General features: G+C 36.3%; 1 protein-coding gene across 3 annotated transcripts in view; it reads left to right on the top strand.

The window, feature by feature from the left end:
- CEP126 (centrosomal protein 126) overlaps positions 1-27,255 on the top strand; it is a 56,799-nt gene that overhangs the window by 17,214 nt on the left and 12,330 nt on the right. For 2 of the 3 annotated variants that reach the window (XR_009245358.1, XM_058663991.1), the window contains exons 5-9: positions 5,680-5,878; positions 7,884-10,023; positions 17,102-17,214; positions 20,785-20,860; positions 26,069-26,278. Coding sequence is in view for 2 of the 3 variants with exons in the window: in XM_058663991.1 (XP_058519974.1) it covers positions 5,680-5,878; positions 7,884-10,023; positions 17,102-17,214; positions 20,785-20,860; positions 26,069-26,278 (2,738 nt within the window). In the remaining variant the exon portion in view is untranslated. Of the gene's footprint in view, positions 1-4,382; positions 4,521-5,679; positions 5,879-7,883; positions 10,024-17,101; positions 17,215-20,784; positions 20,861-26,068; positions 26,279-27,255 lie in introns of those variants that run through there. The other variant, XM_058663992.1, reaches the window with a different exon arrangement.

Genomic DNA, 27,255 nt, shown 5'->3' with positions numbered 1-27,255 from the left:
TAGGATAAAAATGTGAAATGTGTTAAGAATCTGTTATATGCTGGAGACTGGGCCTTTTCTATGCCGTGCCATGGATTAGTATGAGTTACACATGTGGATGAGACCTGATTAAATTACATTATAATACTGTCTGATGCTTCCAATATGAAAATATACTTGTGTTCCTCTTAATGGGGACTGCCACAAAAATTAGCAAAGTGATAGAGAAGTATAAAATAGAAGTGAAAAATAATCTCAAAATATTAGTGAAAGAAATGTAGCAATTAGATTTTAGACATGTTCTAGAACACAGTGAATCTTTCACATGCTGGTATTCCCTCTGTTATTTTTTTCAGTGTTATATGTGTGGGAAACACTCAGTAATATTTTAAATGGAGAAACACCACAGACATAATGGAACATTTAACAGAGGGTATAAACTTCAGCTCAAGTTTAATAGATAAGGGAAATATTCATCACAGACAAAATTTCAGAGAGAACTTCAGATGTAAAGAATAGTGTTTAAAAAGTCATAAGAGTTTAAAAAAAAAAACATAAAGGACATGTTGTGTTAAGGGAACTTCAAGCAGTTCAATTTGGCTAGTGTGTACAATGGGAACAGAGTTGTGGGAAGATAGGTTAGAGAAAAAGCCATGAATTAAGTCAGCAAGAGCCTTTATAATGTATTTGTTCTAAATACAATTGTTAAAAGATCTGAAGAAATCACTCATTAATACTTTAGAATTGCCAGTAGAATTTTCCTGGGGGGGAAAATCATGAAGAGTGATACTTTTTAAACAAAAATCTTGACTTTTTAGGAGGCAGAATCAATGTTTTTTGGTAATGGTTTAAGAACTGGAAAATGGTTAGTAAGAATTAAGGATGCCTCCTGAGATTAGTTTTGATCACTGAATGGATGGTGAAATGATCTATCAAAATAAGGGAGTATGAGGTGGAAGGAAAATTTCACATTGAGTGTTCATTTTTTAGTGAAAAACACTAAAAGTCACTGTGAGAGAGTAATGATTGGACAGAGAATTATAAATTTTGAATTTGAGGTATGAGATATTCAGGAACTAGATTCTCATGGCAAGAGATCTGGACTGTCGGTATAGGTAGGTATGACTGTCACCAATAGATTGGTGAAATTATAGCGAAACTACAGCCATGGCTCTATATATACCAGTGATGGACTTAAGCTAAACTAAAAAATCAAGCTCCCATAAGTTCAATACCCATTCTTGCCTTCATTTACAGGAGGACACAAAACACTGCATGCCAAAAATGCAGCGTCCTTCACTGGGAGGCAGCCTCATGGCAGCCAAAAAGCAATTGAGAAGCTAGTCTTTCCTGTTTCCCTACCAAGCCCCAACAAGTGACAGCTCACTTGTAAGAATATAATACTAATAATCCAGACTTAGAAAGTTAGCCCAAAGTTGAATTTGTCCTTAACGAAGAATGGAATTTGTTAACACTTTATTCTTACATGGTTATAGATAAGTTCACACGGATAATATATAAAATTACATACAGAGTATTGGTAAAGTAAGAAAAGAACATAACTCAATAATTCTGACATGTAAAGGACAGGTGAAGAAAGATGAGCTCAAGCAAGACCGTTCAAAGGATAACCAGAAAAGTAGGGAAATAATCCGTTGAACATGAGTTAAAGTCAAGAAAGAATGGTCAAGACCAAATATACAGTTACTAAGTTAGTTCATCACAAAGCAGTGCATTGAAATAGTAGGATAAAAGCCAGATAGCAGGGGTTCAAAGAACAAATGAAAATTGAGGGAAGTGAAGACAGCATAATGTTAGGGTACTCGAGGAAAAGCTTGTCTGAAAAATGCATGACAGTTAGGAAGGGTCTGGAGGTTTACAGCAAATTCAGTCTTTTTAAATAACCCTTAAATCTTTTAATATAAAATAATGTAAATTCTTAAATACAGGGTTCTTCATCTTTAGATTTTTTTTTTGTTTTGTACATATTACTACTCTTTGCATGAATCAGATATATTCAGTAAAAAAAATCAGTAAAATAAATGAGAGCATGGGTATTTTTCTTATTATGTTTAGGAGCTTGAAGTTTTAGAAAGTTAAACTGTCAAAACAATTTTTACTTACCTGAAAGAAGTAAACATGTAAATCATGTCAAAAAGTCAAAACAACTTTTACTTACCTCAAAGAAGTAAATCACTACAGAAAATCTTTCTAGGATTATTAAATAGCATATATCATCTTTGTAAGAAGTTATTTTTATTCTGCATTAAAATACCTACTTAGTTTTTGTTTTATTATATATTTTTATGACTGTAACTGCTGATGAGATCCATCTCCAGGAGATGGGTGTGAGTATGTGTGTAAATGCATCACAAAATTGTTATCTGGATCATAAATGTATACAGTTATAAAGAGAAAGTACCATGGACTTGTCTCCATAGATAGCTAACAAAATTGAATAAAGTATTTAAAAGTGCTTTGTAATTTATAAAATGCTATATATAAATGACACATTAAAATATAAAGGATGAGTTGTTAAGTTAATGGAAATGTTTGCATTTATTGCATATATAATTAAGCTACAAATATTAATTATTATCACTTTGAGATAAATTTTCAGTTGAATATAAATGTATGTTCAGGAATAAAGGAATACCAACAAAATGAGCTGTCAAAAAAGCACTGTTCATTAAAGACAATTCTAATGTAGAAAATATTAGTAGTAGGTAAAACCTACCATTAAGAATGCTAGCAATGTGATCATTCAAAAGAGAAGAAGTATGAAAAAGTGTAGGACTTCTGATGCTTAAGCAAGAAGAATCAGACACAGAAACTACTTCAGGAAATAATGAGATATAAGAATATCAGCAAGAGTATAAAATTAAAAATATTGTGGGTGATCAGTCTTCATCAAAACCAGATTCTTATCACAAAGTTTCCCTTCTGGTAGCTACACTGTAAAAGAGGGAATAATTGCTCCTGTATTAAATACTTTAGTAGTATGATATATTAGATATCTATCTCCAATACCCATGTATTTTGGGTGAGACAGTTGATCTTGAACCACGTGCTGCCCTGAGAAGTCTGGACAGAGCTAAGCACTTGTCTGATCTCTAATTGCCCTTTGCACCTGTGCTGTTCAGGAGATTTTTCCAGCCTATATTCATGTTTCTGTATAACTAGCAGACTTCTCTAAGAAGTGAAAGTAAGAGCAAGAAATCAGAAAAGGGGAACCTGGGTAAGCAATGTATATTTCTCAGTCCGTGTGAAAGGACACTGTTGGTAAAAAAGATCATGCCTAGATCCCAAGGGGAAGAAAATAACATGAATTAAAATAACATGAATGACTTGAGAGACAACGTTAAAGCACACAAAGAAACCGTCTTAATAAGGCTCTTTCTGCCTGCCTATCCAAATGCTTTTCCGCCTGTGCAGATCCATTCCTGCTTGTCCAGCTGTCTCCACACATGATCCCTATCTACCTAACCAGCTGTCTCCTCCACGGGTCCCATTGCTGTCTCATCGTCCCCACATTCTTCCTAGCTACCCAACTCTTTTTCCCACCCACCAGCCTATTCATGCTTCTATTCCCTCTACTCTTCCAAAGTCCTTTATAACAGCCCCATTACCATCTCATCCAATCAAGTGTCTTCCTCATCCTCCAGTTACTTCCAGCTTTTCTAATAGTTTCCCTCGTCTGCCACTCCCTATTTCTTCTGGCCTGGCTGGCCCATCAGACCACCTACCCCACCCATCCCAAAGTTCTCCAATCCTTCCTGAACCTGACTCACAAAACAAGTTATTTTACAAAACCTTCAGACCCAAACATTTCCTTTCAGCCCAGCGTTCTACTCCAGCTACTCTAAGGCCTGCCCTTGTTCGTCGTTCCCTTCCAGCTCGATTGGTTTCCCCATCCCCTTTGGATTCTCTCCCTGCTTTGAAGCCTTCCTGTTTATCCAGTCACCCCCCTCATCAGCCAGTCCCCACTCTTTCTTATGTCAGTCCATTGCCTGAACATTCTGCTAGATTGAATCCTTTTCAGTCAGTCCTGAAATCTCTTCCACAAGTGACGACTTTCTCAAACCAGTCCCAGATCCCTGTAGACCAGCTGCCTGCCTCAACTGTCTCCCGTCCACCACCCTGTCATTCTCCATCCTCTTCTTTGTCTTCCTCTTCTACATCTTCTCCACTCTCTACACTGTTTTCTTCTTCGTCGTCTACTCTTTCTTCTCCTTCACCTTCCTTTCCTCCTCCTCCATCCTTACCTCATTCATCTGTTTTACCCTCTGCTTTGTGTTCATCCCCTTCTCCATGCTTGCCTTCGACTTACTTAGCTTTTTCCTCCCCAGTTTCTCCTTTTTCTTCTTCGTTTCCTCCCATGCCTTCCTCTCCTGCTATTTCTGCCTCCCTATCTCCTTTTATTCCTATCCATCCCTACAATCCTCCTAACTGGGGGAAGAAAGTAGAGAAGAGAAGAGAAGAAAGTGGAGTAGAGAAGAAAGCAATAGAGAAGAAAAAGTTGAGAGACGACAACTTTAAAGGTAAATACATGAGTTTATTAGATATTTTGTAGATGTAGCTATATTTTACGGGGAAGGGTGACTGAACTGGAAGATTTTTGAAGAGTAGCTTCTGTAAAAGCAAAAAACAAACACAAAATCTTAATGTTCAAGAACTTGTATTACATATCTTCTTGCTCTCTTATTTCCCTGTGATGAAAAAGGGACAGTCAGGAATCTTTAACATTGACTATTTCAGTCTGTCCAAATAAAAATATATATGGGTATTGGAGATAGGTGTATGTCACATGTTTCTCTTGTTAAAAAACATTTTTATCACCAATTGGGAATCATTCAGTTGAATTGGGACCAAATGCTTTTGGGATTCATGCACTGGTAAGCCCTATGCAGCAGATAGCTAGCTATATGGTGCCTTTATCCCCATTCCCTATTTTACTCCTCCTCCCCCCACCAGATATTCCTTCTTTGTTTTTCTATTTTTTTCCCACTGTATATATGCTGAAATATATTATATGGGTTTCTAGAAGACAGAAAATTTTAATAGCATGTGATAGCATCCCCTGATAATTTTGTGATGGCATTTTAGCACACTAAAAGTAGATTCTATATAATAATGTACCACCATTCCTGATCATATATTTGTTTTTAGTTGATGCAGGAATATAAAGTCTTCTCCATCGAGTAAGAACCAAGCTCCCAAATATTATTAACTAAGGAAGAAATTTCTGTATATCCTGCCAAACGATTTTAGTATGTCTATCTGCTTGAACCTGCAACCAACTTTATTAGGGTTTTAGGAATACTTTCCTGATATGCCATCAACTTAGAACAAACAGTAAAAACATGTTTATATAAGAAAGCTCTTAGAGAACAGAGGGCTGACTCTTCTATAGAAGTTACTTCTATCACTATCTCAGATGCTAGAGGAAGAGGATTTAATAATTAAAAGCCACGTTATTCCTACATGAAGGTGGAATTCTTTATTGGTGCTATAATCTCACGATCATTTATTTCTACTCCTTTTTATAAATTCCCATTATAGTGTATCTTCATTTCTCTAATATCCTTATATGTGATTAGCTGGATAAATATATATATCATATAAATGCATCATTAATATAATTACAAGAAAGAATAGATTTTACTTAAATATGCAAATTTTTTTATTCCTGGTTTACAGAGCTGTAGATTCTGCCTTGCCTTCACCATTGTCAAAAAATGAACAAAAGTGTCAGAAACATCTCTTAACCAAAAACGACTGTGCCAAGGAAATGAAGGAAAACAGTGGGGCAAACCTGGCTCCTAAGAAAAATGTATTCCAGCTTAAACTAGAGGAAACTGAGAAACTCCTAAAAGATCAACACCTAAGCAGCTTGCAAGTATGAAACTACAAATGTTATTAATATTTTAATTTCTAATAATAACTTTACCCCCCCTTTTGCCTTATTTTTCAAGGCTAATGTATGGCAATAGCCAAATAAGCCATGAAACAAGTTTTACATAAATTACCACAAATTCATCACAGACACTAGAGAAGTATGTTTTTGGCTCTTTCCTTGTATATTTTTTTCTTCATGTCTCTTCTATTTCAAAAATTATACGCTTTATAAATGCTTTTGTAAAGATATTAAAGCAGTTTATAAGTGCAATATAATATAAATGCCATTGTTTAAAAATATTTTACAAGAAAACTTGAAAATTACAATATACATGGATGTCAGGTTCATACGGAAATATGACACATTTAGCTAAATGGTACTTCTAGTTTATTCCTAGAAGAACATTTCCCTTATTACTTTTTAAACAAATGAATATAGATTTCTATGTGTTCACAAACTTTGTTTTTCATGAATAACACATGAGTTTTTTCAAGGTTTGATGGCTGTTATAAATTTGAGACAAAAGTAATTTTACAATTAACCTATAAATTGTACATCAGAAAAAGCATTGAGAATACAGCATGAGTAACTTGATTGATTAGCAAACTTGAGCACAAGTATGTCAGTCACTAAAAAATACTTTTAAAAACAGCTCATTAAAGATTTAAGTTATATGAACAAAAGAGATTTTTGTGTTGATAAAGCAATCTTAGTTTATAAAAGAATGATAAATCAGTTTCAGCAATGATTTAAGATCTTTAGACACTTTAAAAATTACAATTAATTGATTAGAATCACTTCCTGTGTATAGTAACATGAGTTTACATTTAGAAAACATTTCATTTAAAGTTGTAACTCTGTAAAAAATCTCTCATAAGGGGTCGATAACAGGAGATGACTATCCATTGCTTTTGGTGGGCTCTACTAGATCAAGTTACGAAACAATTTTGGCAATCAATAGGGTTTTTTATGTAGATGTTAATTCACTTATCTCTTATCCTGCCCCTGTTGGCTAAAAGGTGAGGGAGGGGAAAAAAAATTTAAAGTGGACTTTGAGAAACTACAGCCACAGGGTGCAGCTGATTTAACAGAGAAAGCAGACAGTGGGCAGGGAGAGATTGTGACTGCTGTTGTGGGAAAAGGGGAACTTTGACCTGGAGGTGGCTGAGCGGGAAATAGGAGCAAGTGATTGGGGTTCAGCACATGAAGGAGGCTGAGCAGGGAAAGTAGATTCTTCTGGGGTGAATGCTTAGAGGTCAGATTGGTTAGGGGAGTAGTGAGTTAAGAAGTCTGAGAGTTCAGAGTGTGCTAGAAGAACTTGAGAGGGAAAGCAGGATTGATGGAGGGTGAGAATGGAGACAGAGAAGGCTTAAACATAGGAGAGATCTCTGTTTATCATTACAGTGACAAATTATCTAGATCACAGAGATTTTGGAGGTCAGATTGAGTCACTGTCTAATTTGTGTTGAGTCCAGCTGCCTTGCAGAAGAAAATTAGTTGGCATAGCTGGAAATCTGAGAGTTACAGGGTTTTGAAATTTTTAGCAGACAGCCAAGTAGCAACTCTAGGGACCTTGAATTCTCCAGCCCAGCTGATTGTTCAGAGCCCAAGGTAGCAGGTAACCACATACCTTGTAGGAGCCACATTACGAGCAGTAGATGTTTCAAACAAAAAACACACACACACACACACACAAAATTCCACTTGCTATTATGAAACTTCAAGAAATTCCCTACACTAAGTGGCAATGCTAATGACAAAATTATTTTCTAAATTATGACTTGCATAATTAGGTATAGTTACTTTAGGAGTTAAATTAACACAAGCATATTTTACTGTGACATTTTGTTATCTTTCTGTTTATTTACCCTGGACACGACAAGGAAATATATCATGTATGTTCCCATATTTTTATGGTCATATTTTGCTGTTTTGCATGCCAAGAAAAATTAAACTCAATGTTGAGTCCTTAATTTGAGAATTTATAAGTTTTTTTTTTTTTCAGAAATTTTGTGATGAAGTTAATCGAATAACCAATTCTGAAACCCTCTCAAGTGTTGACAGCCTGGAGGTTGGAGAACGTGAAGAAATATATTTAGCACTTAATGAAGAACCTTCCACATCTGTCCATCCAAATTCTCTTTCCCTTGGATCTACAAATCTACAGTCAACTAATAATGCAGACTACTTTGTTGAAGATAAGTTGTCATTCTCTAAGACTGAGCATATAAATAATTGGTTAACAAATTTAGATGTTCCAAATTCTCATACTGCAGTACCTTTTTCAGATATTTTAAGTCAACCTAATATTGTGCCTTCCAGAGAACACTTCAGTAATAAAGAACAAAGCCCAGGTACTTTGAGCAGAACCATGGAAAGAGCCACAAGTCCTGCTAATAATTCAGAAGGCTTTGTGTACAGTATACCTATGCTTGTACTCGACAAAAAAAGTGAAAAACCCTCTGAACCCAGCACCAAGAGGACAAGTGACTGCACTTCTAGAGCGTTCCACAGTGAGAGGCCATTAGTAACTGAGAGCCCAACGTTTAAACTCAGTAAAGCCTGGACTGCTCCAGATTGCGTAGCTCAGGAGGTGGCTGCATTTTCAGACCAACAGAAACACTCAGAACTAACTCAAGCAAATGTAATTACTTCAGTTCCTACTTCATTTGTAATGACAACGCCTCTGTTTCTGCCATCTACTACACAATCAGCTAGGCCTTTAGTGAAACACGATATACACATTAAAGAAATCAACCCAGTGCAGTGTTCTGATAAGTTAGATGAATTCAAAGATGTTAATGATGAAAAGGCAAAATATAATTGTAATAATAAAGAGTTGCCTTTATTTTCAGACAGTCTGGAAGCTGCCCATATACCTCACAATCCTAATTCAAAAGATAAAAAGCAAAAAACCGAGACATCAATATCCCTGTCTAATATAATTCCTAATTATGATTTAGTTAGCCAACACAAGAAAATGAAATACAACATTCATGAGAGAAATAGTGTGAGGTTCCTTAAAAGTATTTTAAAAAAAGAATCTAAATATGAACATGATTATCTTAAAGCAATTATTATAAATCAAGGCTTTATACTTGGAAATCAAAAAGCATCAGCTATCAGAGATAGTATTGAATTAACAAAGCAAAAAGGGAAAAATGCAGAAATCCCAAAGACTATTAAAAAACTGAGGTGGTTTGACGAAACTGGTGATACAGAAGACAGTGCTGGGGATAGCCCTGTGCAGAATAGAGCAGAAGTCACCAAGCAGTGGTCTCCAGAATCGCCCATTAAAAATGCTAACAGCAACATCATTAGTGTTCCAGCTTGTGCTGCAAATGCAAATGATAGAATGAAGCCCGGTGATGTTTCTGGCTCTCACAGTGTTAGTGCTTTAGGAAGAAATGGGCCAGATCATGTGCCTTTGAACTGCTTTCTACCGTCAGGTTATCATTTTGCTAAACAAGCTTGGTCAGCCTCAACTAAAGAAGAAGGTAAAATATCTGTTCATAATGGCGACTCTAAAACTCAGAAAGATGATCCACAAAGAGGTGGGACAAAAGTCATTAGAAGAGCAGCATCTGCCAAAGTCCAGCCAGGCAATATACGTACAAATAGAAAAGGCACTGGTGTTCAGCCATTGTCCACAGGCAAAGCCAACACATTTATACAAACTCAGGGCAAACTCATTGCACCTCAACCCCCTCCTAAACCTACTTCAGATATTAAAATTGGTAAAAATAAACAAGTGTTTCACTGTCAAACAGCCATTCCTGAAATGTCTCAAAATACTATTGGATGTAATTATTTCAATTCAACACATTCACTTCCAACAAAGCATAATTTGAATCAGTGGAGGCAAGAATGTGGTCCTCAATTCTCAGAGGCTTCTTCCAACCTAGTCACTGTGATACCATCTCTACCATCTTACTATTCTTCTGAGTGCCATACTTTACCCAAAAGACATCATTCAAATGGCACTCAAATGATTATTCAGCAAGATGGGACATTATATTGCACTCAGAGAACTCCTGTTTATGAAGAAAGTTGTAAGCCTGGAGCTCTTGAAACTATTGAGGAAGAGTCAGTTTTCTTGTGGAAAACAGGGAAGAATATTCTACATCGAAATGGGAGGTCTACCGGTAAGAATAAATTTACATATTTTTATAGATAAAACATGCATTCTTTAAAATTCCTGTGAAATGTTTGTTATTGAGAGATACTAATGTGTACTGCATAAAAATTAATAGTAAGTCACAAAGTAGCCTTATGGAAACAACTGTCTTACTATATGTTGTCTGAAATTTATAATTTGCGTAAGCTTTTACTAGAATAACTCAAATAGTGCTCTCCTAAAACCAGAAACTTTTGCCAGACGCCATTTTTTTACCTTGCCTTTTCTTTCTTAAAGAGGGAGGCAAGGAATAGGATATGATTCTTGTCCCATATTATTGTGTTGTTGAAATGGCAGTCAAATTTTCTGTCAAGGAAAACAGTGAAAAATATTGGGGCCAGCACAATGGCTCAACTGGTTAATCCTCTACCTACAAGTGCCAGCATCCTTTATGGACACTGGTTTGTGTCCCTGCTGCTCCACTTCCCTTCCAGCTCCCTGCTTATGGCCTGGGAAAGTAGTGGATGATGGCCCAAAACTTTGGGACCCTGCACCCATGTAGGAGACCCACTCCTGGCTCCTACCTTCAGATTGGTTCAGCTCCAGCCTTTGTGGCCATTTGGGGAGTGAAGCAGTGAATAGATGGTCCTTCTCTGTCTTTGCTTCTCTATATAAAAATATGCCTTTCCAATAAAAATAAATGTTTAAACAATAGTAAAAATATTATTCAAATCATCCTAAATAGACAGATGTAGTAATATTATATAATTTTTAAATTTTACTAAATTGAAATGTTAATGTATATACCTAAGTTTCCCCATTCAGCTCCTAAAAATGAGGCTGCTATGCGATTATCTGCTCATACAAGTCTACTTAAAACTGCTCATGGAAAAAAACAATTGTAAGTTAATTTTGTTGCAAAACAAATTTGAAGTCCACCCATAGTTGTTCATAATATGCCTTTGGCATGAATTTTTGAAGACTGTTCATACACTGATTTTCATGTAAGGAAGAATATGGTACCATTGCCTTCAAAGTTTTTGAAAATTAATTATCTCTAGAATGCTATTGCTCATATTACCTTCTTGTAAATAACTTTCCTCAGAGAGTATGGAACAGAATGCATGTATTTTCCTACCAGGAAGCATGATTGCTTATTGAGAAAAGCTTAGGGTAGGAGGGAAGGGAGATTATAAGTACAACTTTTCTTTTTCCAACAGTAGAAATAATAATTAACATGAAGAAAGTTGAAGGTTTTATTTCTGTTAGCTTATGGGCTTTTAAGGACAAGGGATTATTTTCTGTATTATTTTATCCCCAGGTCCTAACAATACCTGGTACTTGGTAGACATCAGACTTGCTTGCATCCGTGAAGACAAACCACTTTAGTGACTGAGGAGCTACATGCAAAGACTATCGCCTAAAAATCTTATGTAATTATCTATAAAAATTTAAAATTTATCTAAAATCTAAAAAACTCAATTTTTATGTATATATTTTTTAAAATTAGAAAGGCAGCTCCCAATCACTGATTCATTTCCCAGGTTTCTACAATGACTAGAGCTGTGCCCCGGGGCTAGAGAAATAGCTGCGAACACAATCCAGGTCTCACCCATGGGTGACAGGAATCCAATTAAACCATCACCACTGTCTCTGGAGTCTACACTAACAGAAACATGGAGTCAGGAGCCACAGATAGGAATCGAACCCAGACCTTCCAATGCAGGATGCAGGGCATCTTAAACAGCATCTTAACACAGGCCAAATCTCATTCCTAGATTTTTAAATGGCCCTTAGTGAAATTTAGTTTTCTCCTTACCCAGTCATTTCACAATGTAACCTTCGAATGTTTGAGTATTTCCAAGAAAGAAAGTACTCATGCAATTTGAATCTCTAAAATAAATCATTGTGATCTTTTTTGAGTTTCGATCAGTCACAGAATATGCATTTTTAATTCTGGACCCACTTAAATCTTTTTAACAAACCTGAGAAAAGTCCATTTTTTTAACTCTGCAAAGAAGGAAACATAATTGTCTTGTGTCGAAATAGTAGAATTCACATTTAAGTTTTAGTGGTTCCAGATGTGGTTCTTCTCCTGCTCATTATTATTACAGATGCTCAACATTACTATTGATCAGTTATATCCCAGACCCTGAGCTAATCCCAGAAAGCTGGAAAACGTAGTTTGTTTTTATTTTCAGTTTCCTAGTAATATAAAAAGAGCAGGTGTCATGCATTCCATAAAGTTTTAAGAAGACAATCACACTTCCCTCGCTCTTCTGCTTCCTGAAAATACTATCCCTTCCCTCCCTCCAACAGTATTTGCACACATAGAATTCTCATTCACTGTGTATTCACAAGCTTGCTTTCCCACTAATCATGACACTCAACAAGTCAAAAGTAAGAAGACCAGGAGGCCACGTGACCACTGGAGTATAAACACTGGCCAAAAGAGACAGTCATGATATCCTAATGTGACCAGTTCATTCACAAATTTCTTTGTGTGTTCTGTAGTAGCTGCTACCTATCAGAGAAGATATTATGTTTAGCTTCTTGAAGCTGGCTTATTTCACTAAGTATACTGGTTTGCAGTTGTATCTGTGTTGTTACACAATACAGGATTTCATTGTTTTTTATGGATTAGTAGTTTCCCATAAAGTATATATACCACATTTTCTTTATCTATACATCAGTTAATGGCACTACAGATGGAAATTTACCTGCTATACCACACCACCAGCCCAACAACTATTCTTTTAAAAATATACATATACACAAAACCAAATAAAACCTGGACATTTACCACAGTATTATGACTTTCAGTAATTTTAGGCAACAATAGATCTTTGCTCCGGCCAGCAGAGGCAGTAATTTGGACAGGGAGAGGGTCTGGCGATTAAGCACTGATAGGAGACCAGTGATGGTAGGAGTCTCTGCAAAGCCTGTATTGCTCCTTCACGTCTCCTTATATACTCTTCCCCCCCACATCCTCATTTAGCAGGATATTGGATACAGATGAGTCCAATTAGTCTCGGTGTTTTTAGCCACAAGCCCGGTTTCTGTTCCTGCCCAGCCCAGTGAGCGCTAATCAACTCCTTAACCCACAACAGGTCTTTGGAAATAGTTTTTTAAACATTGTTTTAGGGCATATATTTTAATGGATAAGTAAGCAAACAGTAATCTAGGACTGTGAAAAGAGTTGTTTTGTCTGAACATAAATTAAAGGAGCATCACCCTGTGAGATGACAGCTGTGAACAAATACCTTAAGGTCTCTTACGACAAATAAAAAGTAAATAAAACGGATAGGCTGGAGTTGCAGGGATGCTTCAGAGTAAGGAAGGGTTTAAGCTACAGTGGAAGATGATGCCCCCTTGGGTGATGACTCCTCCTCACTGTACTGTTAAAGCAAATGGTGGATGTTCACCTGTGAGTAATTTAGACACATGCGTTAGAAATTGAAATCATTCTAAAATATTTTCTAAAGCACTACCTTTGTGAATTTCTCCAATATTTTATGTTTCCAATTTAAAATACTGATGATTTAAAAATAGCCTCTGTGGAGTCGATGCCATGACATAGTAAGCCAAGCCTCCACCTCTGGCATCAACATCCCATATGGGTACTGGTTCATGTCCAGCTGTTCCATTTCCAATCCAGCTCCCTGCTTATGGCCTGGAAAAGCAGCAAAAAATGGCTTAAGTCCTTGGACCTCTGAAAACGTGTGGGAGACCGGAAGAAGCTCCTGGCTTCAGAGCAGTCCAGCTTCATCTCTCTCTCTCTCTCTGGGTGTGTGTATGTGCGTGTCTTTCTTTCTTTTCTTTTTTTTTTTTTTTTTTCTTTTTGGAATCCTGCCTTCTAAATTAAAAAAATATTTTTAGAAATGTGGTATCTTATTGTGATTTAGTAGTCAGACATCTTTGAGGCTCTTTAGTAAAAACTAACATACGTAGAATTGTATGTGCAACCACAGATTTGGCAACAAATACCAATATGAACTGTATTTTTTGTTTTTGCCAAAAGTACAGAGATTCTTGACTTTTTTTTAGTAACTACTGATTAATATTTAAGTGTACGTATTGAATAGAATAATACATAAACAATATCAAGCATACTTGTCCTGTTTCTGGGATCAACAATCTACAATCCACAAAGCATAACCCATACACAAAAAAATGATAAGTCACAAAGTTAAATAATCCAACCAAAAGTTTACAACAGTGTTTACAGAATTTGCCTTCAGAAGCTTTATCAACAAACTAAAAGGTGATGTAAAATCATGTGGTAATACATTTAATCGAAATTCCGTTTAAGGTATATTTAAAGCTCATCAGGAAATTAAGTGTTGTGGCATAGTGGGCTAAGCCACAACCTGAAGCGTCAACATCCCATATGGGCATTGGTATGACTGCTCCACTTTCCATCCAGCTCCCTGCTAATGCATCTGTGAATGCAAGAGAATGGCTGAAGTGCCTGGGCTGCCTCCAGCCACATGGGATACCAAAAGAAGTTCCTGGCTTTGACCTAGCCTCTCCCTGGCTATTGTGGCCAACCAGGGAGGACACCAGCAGGTAGAAGACTTCTGTCTCTCCCTTTCTTTCTCCCTAACTCTGCCTTTCAAATAAAATTTTTTTAAAAAATCTCTTCTTGGGACTGGTATAATGGCATAACAGGTTGATCCCTTACCTGCTGGCACCAGCATCCCGTATGGACACACACTGCTTCACTTTCTGATCCAGCTCCCTGTTTATGGCCTAGGAAGGCAGCGGAGAATGGCCCACATCCTTGGGACCTGGGATCTAAACTGGAGATAGGGAAGAAGCTCCTGGTTCCCAGCTTCAACCCTCCCAGCTCGGGCCATTGCAGCCTTTTGGAGAGTGAACCGGTGGACAGAATATCTCTGTCTCTCCTTCCCTCACTCTCTCTGTAGCTCTGACTTTCCGAGTAAAATGAATAAAATATTTTTCAAAAATAAAATATTCTCTTCAGAAAAAGAAAGGTGGGGATTTTAGAGGAAGAGAAGCTGAAGCATTCCAATCAGGCAGTGTATTGTGGGCCAAATTATCTCACTAGAAACTAGCATTTAGCACATTAAGCTTATACTCATGTGATTGGAAATAAGCCTAATTACAGTGCTTTTTAAGCTATGAGTCATGACCCAGTAGTGTACTGTGAAAGCAGCTTAGTGACTGGGGACTTTTCTATGAAATCTAATTTTATTTTTTTTTTAAACACCTTTATTTGCTTTAAAAACATAAGACTTCTTGTACAATAAAGCATAAGCATGTTTCATCTACAAAGTCAGAATATCTTCCTCATGGAACACGCAGGAAGGAAGGAAAAACACACACATGGCAAAGTAGTCACAGATTACCTCTAAAATAATTAAGACTTTCGGCCAGAAAAATTAATCTTTTGAAAGCAAAAGTATAACAATAACAAAAAGCCATATTTCACACCTGGTACTAACAGTAAACATTCATAGTACAAAATTATCTGTTAAAATCAAATTCCTATATATTGAAAGTATTAATATCATCAAAATACCCATTGTACTTAAAGCAATTTACAAGCTTATTGCAGTCTCAAAATACCAAAGACATTTTTTTTTATGCTCAGCGAAATGAGTCAATCGCAAAAGAATAAATACCATATATTCTCTCTCATATAAGGAAGCCAACATGGAAAGGGTAACTCCAATAGTCCAATCTATACTGTTTTTTTGAGCGTCTGTTGGCTGTTTTGGCAGTGTCTCAGATGTTTTGATGTTTTTATGTCGGTTTGTTTGTTTCCAAATAATTTCTTTTCTCTAGTGGAGTTCATCAAGTGCCCATGGAGTATGCAATGGCGACATAGTTCCTAAGAGACTTCTGTGTTTCCTTTTAGTTAAGCATGTGCTGCCTACTCAGTGGCACATTACTTAATCAAGGTGCTACAATTTGTTGTTGACGTTATGAAATGATGTCAATCCGAAAAACAGTTTAAAAAAAATGTTCTAGATATGAGAAAAAAAAGAAATCTAATTTTAGAATTTGAATATCCACAATATTCTTTTATAAGAATATCCTTTTTATAAGGCTGCCTATATCCAATATCAGGGTGTATGATTCCAATCCCAATTCCTCCACTTTCCATATCCAAGTACCCAGTGTGGGTTCCGTGCTTACAATCTAGCTTCGTGCTAAGCCTTCTGGGAGGCAACAACTGAAGGCTCGTGAACTTGGTTCCACCTCCTCATCTCGGACTCTCTCCCTCCTAATCAGAACCAGAGGCCCAGGTGGGGCTGTAACCACCTCAACTTTGTAACAAACATGGAAGTAAATATTTTCAAATGCAAAGAAAACGAGAACATGGGTTCCTGGCAGCCACATGGGTGACTCAGATGATGTTCCCAGCTCCTGACTGCTGGAGGCATTTAGCAAAGGAACCAGCAGATGAAAGCTCTGCTCCCTTTCGCATAAAATGGAAAGGAATGTATTTTATAAAAGTGTGTGTATATTTATTTTTCTTCTGGGTCATAATGCAGCATATATTCTAAAATACAGCTTAAGTAGGTATCCATGAAACACAAATCAAAAAGTTACTACTAACATAATAGTAAAATTTTGGAGTTTACAGCCCACCTGATGAGCTGAGTCCCAGCTTTGCCCTCTACTAGTTGTGTGATTTTGGTCAAGTTACCTATATTCTCCTATGCTTTGATTTCTTTATCAATGAAAGTAATAATGATAATAATGCCAGTAAACCTTAGGAGAATGTCTAGCAATTTATGAATGCTAAATAAATATTAGATTATTTTTTACTCAAAGTTGATGTTCATTTATTTTTCCACTTTTCTTAAAAGTTGAAGGATTTTTTTCTATCTTTGCTAATCCATATGGTGGTATATACATAAGAGTATTGTGGTATACAAGTATATACACATGTATAGCTATACACTTGTAGCTTTAGTACCGTAGTTAATGTGGATTTACTTAAATACTCAAACCCATGTTCTGAAGCATATAATCGAATTCCAGGACTGAAAATATTTTAATTTTTTTCTCCTGTCTGAACTCTTTGTTTTCTGTTTTTTTTTTTTCTTACATTATACTGGCATTTGCTTAAGATTCTGCTGCCACAAGAAGAAAACGAGTTGTTGGAAAAAAGCAGAGAAATCTTTTTGCACAAAAAAGGCAGAACACTGGATCTGTAAGACAGAAGTACAATGAACAAATTAATGTGAGTGTTGTAAAAAATTTCTATCCAGTAGTGGAAATTTCTTTGGAAAACAATATTCTAATGGACTATGTTTTTTCTTCAAACTGTATATGGCAATGTTCAGTATGAATGCAATCAACACCTTTTGTAAAACAAATTTGGAGCATCTGTGTTAGGAGCTCATGTTGTATTGCCTGTACAAGTACAGTAGAATACCGAGAAAGGTTTTACATCTACTTGTTATCAGCAAAATTACTTACTTATATTTTGTTATTACTTACAGCCATCTCTAAAAAAAATTCCCCAAAAAAGTCAAAGTTATTTAAACATAGATTTTTAAAAGACATAAAATTAGTCATGAACAGAGGGAGCAAGTACGCTAATCATCAAAATTAATATAGTCCCCTATGATTGAATATCTTGTTTGGTCTGAGATTTATAGAAGACATGGCTAAAAGGGAAAATTAGATGATCCAAAATATGTTTAGGAATGCTGTTGAAAATATAGTATTTTAAAAGTTATTTTACATTGGAAACTTTTGTAGATCTTGAAATATCTAACAGATATATCCCTAATAACAGATAAATAGCAAATAGTTTCAAATAGCTTTTTGAGAAAATAATCATCAATTAAACCCAAAAGCCTGATAACAATTTTTATTTGGAGGTGATCTTGTTAGGGCTAAGTAAATGTTACCCATATACAGCATTTTCTAGAAGTCTAACTTGATCCAGTGATTGACTATAGAATTTTTAAACCCTGGACCCAGTGCGATAGCCTAGTTGCCAAAGTCCTTGCCTTGCATGCACTGGAATCTTGTGTGGGCGCCAGTTTGTGTCCAGGCTGCTGCACTTCCCATCCAGCTCCCTGCTTGTGGCCTGGGAGGGTGGTGAGAGGTATCCCACGGCCTCTGGACTCTGCACCTGCATGGAAAATCTGGGGGAGACTGCTGCCTCTTGGCTTCAGATCAGCTCAGCTCCGGCCATTACAGCCACTTGGGGAGTGAGCCAGTCGATGGGGATCTTTCTGTATCTCCTCCTACCTGTATATCTGCCTTTCTAAAAAATATCTAATTTTTTAAAAATTTAAAACTCTTAAAAGGATTTTAAAATCTAAAGGGACAAGCAAATAATAATCCACTTGTAGTTTTTTCTCTATAAACATTACTTCTGATTTTTTAAAGAAAACTGCAGTATAGGATACCCTATAAAGAATTTATATTAAAAAAAAAGAATTTATATTATAGGACCTGGTGCGGTAGCCTAGTGACTAAAGTCCTACCTTGCATGCCCGGGCTTCCATATGAGCACTGGTTCATGTCCCAGCTGCTCTACTCCTCTTCCAGCTCCCTGCTTGTGGCCTGGGAAAGCAGTCAAGGACAGCCTACAGCCTCGGGACCCTGCACCTAGGTGAGAGTCCTGGAAGATGCTCCTAGCTCCTGGCTTTGGATCAGCTCAGCTCCAACCGTTGCAGCTACTTGGGGAATAAACCAGCTGATGGAAGATCTTTCTCTCTGTCTCTCCTTCACTCATTGCAAATCTGACTTTCCAATAAAAATAAATGAATCTTTAGAAAAAAAATTCATATTACAAATTATAAGCTGAGAATTCCATCATTTGAATATTATAGAAATTATTGATTTTAATATGAATGATATTAATATGGAGAACAATCAACCATGTTCTAATTTACCATTAGATAAATGATAAGCTGATCAGTTCACTTTAATGCAAAACTGATCAGTTACATTTTATGTCATTATAGTCAACCCTGTAACCAATATTCATATTGCTTAGTAACAAAAATGGTACATAATTACAAACGTATCTTAATTACAAATATAATAATGTCTGATTTATGATTTTTAACTTTCTTATTCTCATCAGTCAAAATTCATAGTGAACCCACTTTTTATACTTTGTTTTTTTATACTTTATTTTATTGAAATTTTAAATATAAATTTTAAATATAAAAGTGAGACATAGTTACGAAAAATGAATGAATAAACCTCTGAAAGACTATTTCCTAGTACTCACTGTAAATTCATTTTTTGTTTTTCTGGGTCTTATTTTATTTTCTTGTTTCTTTGTATTTTATCTTATTGCCTTTAGAATCAATTTTATCGTTCTTTCCAAAAGTTTCACATGTCTACTTCCACATCTTTCAGTCTTAATTAACTTTAGGACATGTCAATGTTCCAAACTCAAACTTAAGTTTGTAAGTTTCAATTTTTCATCTTTTTTTTTTATTCCAAGTTCAATTAATACTCGGTTCTTGTAGTAGTAATCTTTGTCACCTTGAACTAGAAAATGAATTTTGTCATACTGGACTTCGTTTAGCCCATCATTTCTGTGTGGAGAGAGCCTAAAGACACGAATGATTAAAAAAAAAAAGTACCATTGCTGTATTGGCCCATGATTGCAGTGTGCAGTGTCTTGAGTCTAGAGTGGAGGAAAGTAGGACTAGGAGAAGAAATGAAGGGGAACTGTTGCAAAAATCTGCCTGAGCTTTTCTCCAGATCGGACTGAACATCTAGCCATAGCCACTCAGCTTTGTCTGAAAGAAACAATTGTTTGTAAAAGTGAAACAGCAAGGCATAAAAAAGCAAAGTAGAACTACATTCAAAGAAAATTGATGTCTTGAGATAGTACTGAGTAGGTTTAAATTTTTCTTTTCTAGCTTCTATGAAGTATTGGTGCAGCTATTTGCTTTTCTAATGCAAGATAGTTACCTATCCTTGACAGCACAGAGATTTTTTGTTAGTAATTGTGATTCACCCTTACAATAATAAACGAACTATAAGCTACCGTGTAGTGTTTACCGTTCCTTAGCACTTTCTATTGCCATCCAACATAATTTCCCTCTTCCAAATCACCCATCAGTTCTGCAAGCTGGAAACTTTTCAGTACACAATAAGTGGTTTGTTATTCAGGTATCCTATAAACACTTAATTCTGATGAGTCATGATTTCTGCTCAAAAAAAGAATATATAGCGGCCAGTGTTGAGGCAAAGCAGGGAAAGCTGCTGCAAACAATGCCAGCATTCCATATGAACTACGATTCATTCCCAAATGCACCATATCTGATCCAGGTTTTTGCTATGGCCTGGGAAAGGCAACAATACATAGCACAGGGGCTTGGGCCTCTGCCACCCACATGGAGACCCAGAGGAGGCTCCTGATTATACTTGCTTCAGCAGCACATATAATCATTGGACAGAAGATCTTCCTCTCTGTCTCTCCTCCTCTCTCTGTATATCTGACTTTGTAATAAAAATAAATAAATCTTTAAAAAAAAAAAAGCACATATAATAAAATCACATTAACCTCCTGGCTGCTGGCTTCCAGCTTTACCCACCCCAGCACTGTCCATGTGGCCATCTGGAGAGTGAACCAGTAGATACAGTATAACTCTGATCTTGAAGTTAATACATAAATGTTTAAAACTATATGTATATGTACATATAATGTACAACTTAAATGTACAGTGATTACTGAAAATAGATAACAATTAAGTCTTTTAAAGCCTATGTATATATCATTAACTTTAAATTTAGAGCTGAATTCTGACTTAATATTCTGTTTTTGCAGAATTTGGGACCAAGTATCCAGCTAGTTTCAAGTGAGCCAAAACAATCTACAAGGGGTATGTCTAATATTGAAGAAGGTATGTTTTAGCTTAAATATTTTCCTCTGAGCTTTGTTACCAGGGCTTTTCTTTGTTATGTGTTTAAATACTATGCAACTATTAAAGCACCACTTAAAGCTTGGAATTCCTCTCATCTGTGCACGTTCAAGTTGTTCACAGTTTTATTTTAAATAATTATGTATTGAACATCTTTCTGTAACAATCTATTTCCTGATTTTTGAAACATTTCTGTAGGATAAATTCCCCAAAATGAAATTAAGGTACCTTCCATTTGCTTGGTACGTCTGAGTGCCAGTTTTAGTCCTGGATATTCTGCTTCTAACCCAGCTCCTGGATAATGTGCCTGGGAATGTAATTGAAGATTGTTCAACTACTTGTGTCCCTGCTATTCACATGGGAGGCTTGGATGAAATTCCTGTCTTCTGGCAACAGCCTGATCCAGCACCAACCATTGATACCATTTTGGGACTGAACTAATGGCTGAAAGAAAGCTCTCTTTATCTCATCCACTCTCTCTGTCACTCAGCTTTTCAAATAAATATTTTTCGAAAAATAAATAGATGAATACTGACTTAAAGGATATAAGCATTGATATGGCTTTACATATGTGTTACTAAAATAATTCTTTTGAAAAGTGTTATCATTCAGAATTCTTCCAGTATAGTATGTCAGCCTGAGGTAGAATCACTTCTCTTTTTTCTTACTTCTTTTTTTAAATTACTATTAACATTTTATTATAAAATTCCATAGGCCCTGGGATTTTCCTTACCCCCACCTCAAGTTGCCTCTCCCCCACACCCCTCACTGAGTTCTCTTACATTATTACAATAGTTTAGTTCTTCATAAACAATCATATGCCCATCATTGTGGGCATTACAATGACAGCATCCTATTGTCAAGATATAGTAAACAGTTTCATTGGGAGTCCATCTTTGATCTGGAAGTGGAGATGCATACTGCATTGTATTCTCACATCTGGATATGATAGCCTCCATTACACAGCTACTATACATCCCCTTAAATGAAATGCCACAATACAAAATCAGCAACTGAAAGAAAAATAGAAATTTACAGTGACATGAAGTTAAATAACATGCTACTGATTGACTAATGTGTCTCTCCCCTTATCCCAGATACAGGAAAAAAAAACGTATTAGTGTGGAAACAATGGTATTACCCACTTTCCTGTAGCCCTTGACCCTTTGTGCCCTAATCAACTATGTAAAGATTATCAAAATAAAAATATATTTAAAAAATGAAAAAGGAAATCAAGAACCTTCTTGAAGAAAATGATGCTACCATATGGTCAATGAATCAGTGAAGAATTTAATGGTAAAGAAAGTGTTTTGAAAAGATGAAACTAAATTAAAAAGTCAAAATCAATGAGATACAGTTTCCAATGATCTTTGTTGGTGAAATATGTCTCTTGCAGGCAACAAATAGATGGGTTTGTTTTTTTAATGCAGTCTACTAATCTATGATGTTTGATTGATGAATTTAAACCATTTACATTCATAATTAATGTGAATGGGTGGTAATTTGGTCTTGTCATTTTAGCAATGAGTTGTTCATTGATTTAGTCTTCTGTTGTTATTTTACTGGGATGTTCTCCACATTCTCCTTTGGTTTTGTTGGGAGCTATTCTTCTCTGTCAAGAGAACATCTTTAAGTATCATTTGTAGGGCAGGTCTGGAAGAGGCATATTCTTTTAACTCTTTACTGTGGAAGACTTTTGTTTCATTTTCAAAGACAAAGAATAGTTTTTCTGGGTACATAATCCTGGGCTGACAATTTTTTGCTTTTAGAATCTGGACAATGTAGCTCCATTCTCTTCTGGACTATAGAGTTTCCTGTGAGAGATCTCCTGTGAGTTTAGTTGGCATTCCTTTATATGTCAGTTGATTTTTTTCACGTGCATATTTAAGGATCTTTTTTTATGTTGAGCTGAAGAGAGCTTGATGATCATGTGTCATGGTGAAGATCGCTTTTGATCAAGCCTGTTGGGAGTTCTGTGCCCCTCCTGAATGTTGTTTACCAATTCTTTTTCTAGATTAGGGAAACTTTCCCTTATTATTTCATTAAATGCATTTTTCTTTTTTTCTTTTTTATTTGTTTTTTATTATTATTATTTTGATACTCTTTGTATAGTTGATTAGATCGCAAAGGGGCAAGGGCTACAGGAAAGTGGATAAGACCATTGTTTCCGCATGCTCTTTTTTTTTTTTTTTTTTTTTTTGGTTCTGTATCTGGGACAAGAGGGAGATAAAGGGAGAAGCCACACCCAGCCTCCCACCCATCCCAGATCCCCAACTTGGAGCCTGCTCCGAGGACACTTCTCAAGTGGTTTTGGTAGTTCAACAGTTCTGAATTGCTGCCAATCTCACCATTCCAAGCATGATGAAATCTTTCCAGAATCCACTGGCTGACATAGTCCACCTTAGGGTCTCTGGTTGCCCAGATTTTCACTGCCAACACTTGGCTAGGGTAGTTGATCAATTTGTTCTGGCCTCCATCCTCTCTTGTGGTACCAGATGTCCTCTACAGGCTCCGATGGACTGCCATATCCTCCATGTGCAGCTGTATATGCTGTCCACTGCTCTCTCTGAGCCTCTGAGGAGACTCAGCTTTGACACATGCACTCCACGGTCAGACCATGAAACCTACATTTCTGTTTATGGTTGGGGTTCTGAGATCAGCAGTTCAGTTGGATGGATCCCCAAGGACACTTTGTCTGAGATGATCCCAGACCTGATTGTTGTGTGTGCATGCCAGTACGGGTCTGGCAGAGTGCATCGCTCCAATCAGCTTACGCCTATGCTGGTGGTTGCAATTGCTGGGTCAGTTCTGTTTCCAGCCCTGTCTTCTACACAAACTAATGGGTGTTGCAGTTCAACCTGATCCTGCCACCCACACATTTGAAATACATTTTTAAACCCAGCTTCTCTTTCTGTACCTTCTGGGACTCCCATAACTCTAATATTTGGCCTCTTTCTAGTGTCTTTCAATTTTTGAATACTTTTTTTTAGCTTAACCCAGCTCTGCTTGTAGCTGATTCCTGTTTCCTCCTGGTGAAAGGAAATATCTTCCAATTCTAAGATTCTTTCTTCTGCTTCCTTCATTCTATTTTGGAGATGCTCCACAGTACTTTTAGTTTGCTCCACTGTATTCATTTCTGATATATCAGATTTTATTTGATTCATTTCCTATGTGACATATTCCTTAATATCCTTGAACTCCTGCTTTACATGCTTCTCGTTGTTGACAAGAAGCTTTAAAACAAGTGTTTTGAAGTGTTTTCTCAATGTCTTCCTCAGTGAATTCTGATGTTAGCAAAGGGTTTTTCTCCTTTGCATGGGAGTCTTCAGTAATATTCATTGTGCCTCTGTCTCTTCTTTTGCTCTTGGTTGTTGTATTTCTGGTTGCAGATTCTTTTCCTTGGGACAGGTTTCTAAGCTGTGTCACCCACAGGTCTACAGTTCAGTTTTACTTATTGTGGTTGGTACATGGCTCTTTGTGTGCAGTTACTTGTACTACTCCCTCCAGCGAGTTCTAGGTCTGGGTTCTTATGTCAGACTTCCACCATGGTCTCTGTAGCCCCAGCTCCTGGCTCCTGTGATACTGTGCTGAGGCTGAACCGTTGTCTGTACAACCTTTCTCCCACTTTCAGTTGGAGCAGTTCCTATGATTAAGGAGACATCTGGTGTCCTATATAGCTAGGTTGTTGCTGGTGCTGATCTTGCCAGAACCTGTTGGCTGTTAGGTCTGAGAGTCACATGGACCTATTTTGACCCATACACTGTCAAAGTCAGTATTATTTTCCCTGTGGAACCAATGCAATGCACTGAGCTCAGTGAGTTCTCTCCCAGCTCAGCACATGAACAGCTCGCTGTTGTCCCTGCAGTCTTAAATTCTTTGCCACGCTGTAAGAAATGGTGCCTGACGTGCCACTACTAAAGTTCTTGATCTGCTGGCTGTCAGGTCTGAGGGCTACCTGGACCTATCGGGTGGAACCTGTAGGATGCCACACTGTTGCATTTCACAGAGCCAGAAATGAGTTCACTCCCAGCTCAGTGCATGTGCAGTACTGTCCTATCGCTTTTGCCTCCCTACACAAAATGGCACCCAATAAAGCTCCAGGGGGCTGACTGGGCTGTGAAATTCACCCTGTGCTGCACCACCTGTCTGGGACCTGCCAGTCTATCTCTGCTCCTGGTCCAATGAAACAGACCAGCAGGTTGGGCAGTTCTTTGGGTTCACCTCCTGAACTGCTGGTGAAAGCCGCTTCTCACTTGTTGCTGGTAGAGTTCTGGCTGCCCATGTAGTTCTGATCATCACTCGCTGAAAGCCACTGGGGTATCGGTCACTGCAATACCACACTCTTGTGTCCACAGCTTTATTATCATTTGTAATTCTTCCAGTATGGTATGTCAGCCTGAGGTAGATTCACTTCTAATACTTGACTGTATGAAAGCAAAGAAGTAGTGCTGTTATCTGTGTTAAATTTTTATATTTTATTAATAAATACAAGCATTTTTTCTAGTTTTTTTAAATGCATTATTTGTATTTTTCCCTTTAGAGGTGTTTTATTTTTTATTAGTTCATCCAATAAATGAATTTAATGATTATTTCAGCAAATTTTCTGTGATAGGTAGATATTGGATATAAAATCATGAATATGAAAAAAGTGTATATTAATGTTGCCCTTCAGAAATATGAAGTCTGTAAAGGAAGACTCACCTTAAATCTTTAAAGCTCAAAAAACCTCCTGTTACAGAAGTTTAGAAGTGTTTATTTCTAAACATTTTTAGTTTGATTCCTTAAAATCTAACTTTTCTGAAATCTTTGGAACAAATTTACTCAGTCATCATGCCGTTTTTTCAAATCATTATTTGATCATATGTTCTTACTAAATGTAATTGAAGTAGTTTCTAGGCTGTCAGTTTTGTTTAGCTAATGATTCAATGTTCTAATCTTTCCTTAGGTTTCCTCTCTCTTACTGTTTTAACTCATTTTAACTGCCATTATAAAGACAATCTTCAGTTTCCTTTTACACTACCAATGAATAATAAAAACACATTCTAAACATGATCAAACAATGTAGTTTTTTCCTTTACTTCAGTTAGCATTCAAAAAGTTTTTATGACCTCATTGTCATTATTCTGAATATTCATAAAAGGGCTGATCCAAAGGCAAAAGGAATAAATGACTAATGAGAGGTTTCTGTAGTTTCAGAAAGTACTTCTGAGTTTTTGATGGCTGAAAACCTGGTGAATGCATCGGTACCTGAGGATGAAATTTTAACTGTCATGAAGAGCAAGCAGACAGAGAAACCAAGTCTGATTTCAAATAAGACTCAGCAATTCAACATTTGTGCACTGTCAGCTGAAGAACAGAAGATCCTACAGTCCCTTGATCACCTCAATGAAAAATTGCACTGTAAGTGTAGAACAACATCTCTTGCAACAAGTGTTGCATTTTGTAAATAAGCAGTTTTACTTTAAGTAGAAACCTATTCAGATCATTGCCTTCCTAAGGTGATTATACATAGAAAACAATATTTTTCATTTATGATACTGTTTCTAATCCTTTGACAGCTAAAATTATCTTTATATGAATAGATTTCTGTTTCAACAATGGAGAAGCTAGGCATCTAAGCAGATGATCCATCATAAATTCCTGATTCAGTATTTTTCAAACCTTAAATACAGAGATGAGTTGGTAAGAATTTAAGAAATTCTGAAGATCTAAATATTAAATTAAAAAACAGGAAGATGAGCAGCTAGTTTCTATCCTGAGGATATTTAACTCATACAGTGAAATTGAATTTGGTTTTACATGGCCTCACAGGAAAAAAAAGATTACATGTATTTCTTGAAATTCAGTCTCGATTAGATGGAGGGAGAATGATACAGAATCCTTCAAAGAATTTGGAACCACATCTAGAAAAACACTAATTTGTAGCCCATATTCATATTACCTGAATGGTCTTGCCTGAAACCTCAATGAAGGAATTTAACTTAGAATGATCATAAATGAGTAGTACCCCCAAAACACCTGGAAAAATCAATCTTCTGAAGAAACCTAACTGTGTTGCTATCCTTAAAGAATTGTCAGAAATAAAATCTAAAGGAAATAAGCAGCCTAAAATACAAATGTAAAAATAAATAACTTAGTCTTTAAAGAAAAAAAGGCAGGAAAAAATAAGTAGCCATAAGACTGAGTTAACAGAGAGATTTTAGATAATGAATTTAACAGACAGACTATCAAATAACTGTGGTTATATGTCATAAAGTAATTAAGTTTAAAAGTATAGTCAGGTAATATGAAAATATGAAAAAAATAAGCACATTTGAAAAAAACCTAAGTAGAATGTTGAAAAATATGATAAATGAGATTTCAAGTTAAGCACATGG

This window comes from Ochotona princeps, chromosome 4, assembly GCF_030435755.1.
Source record: "Ochotona princeps isolate mOchPri1 chromosome 4, mOchPri1.hap1, whole genome shotgun sequence".
NCBI classification, from domain to species: Eukaryota; Metazoa; Chordata; class Mammalia; order Lagomorpha; family Ochotonidae; genus Ochotona; species Ochotona princeps.
This window is presented reverse-complemented; position numbering and strand designations above follow the sequence as displayed.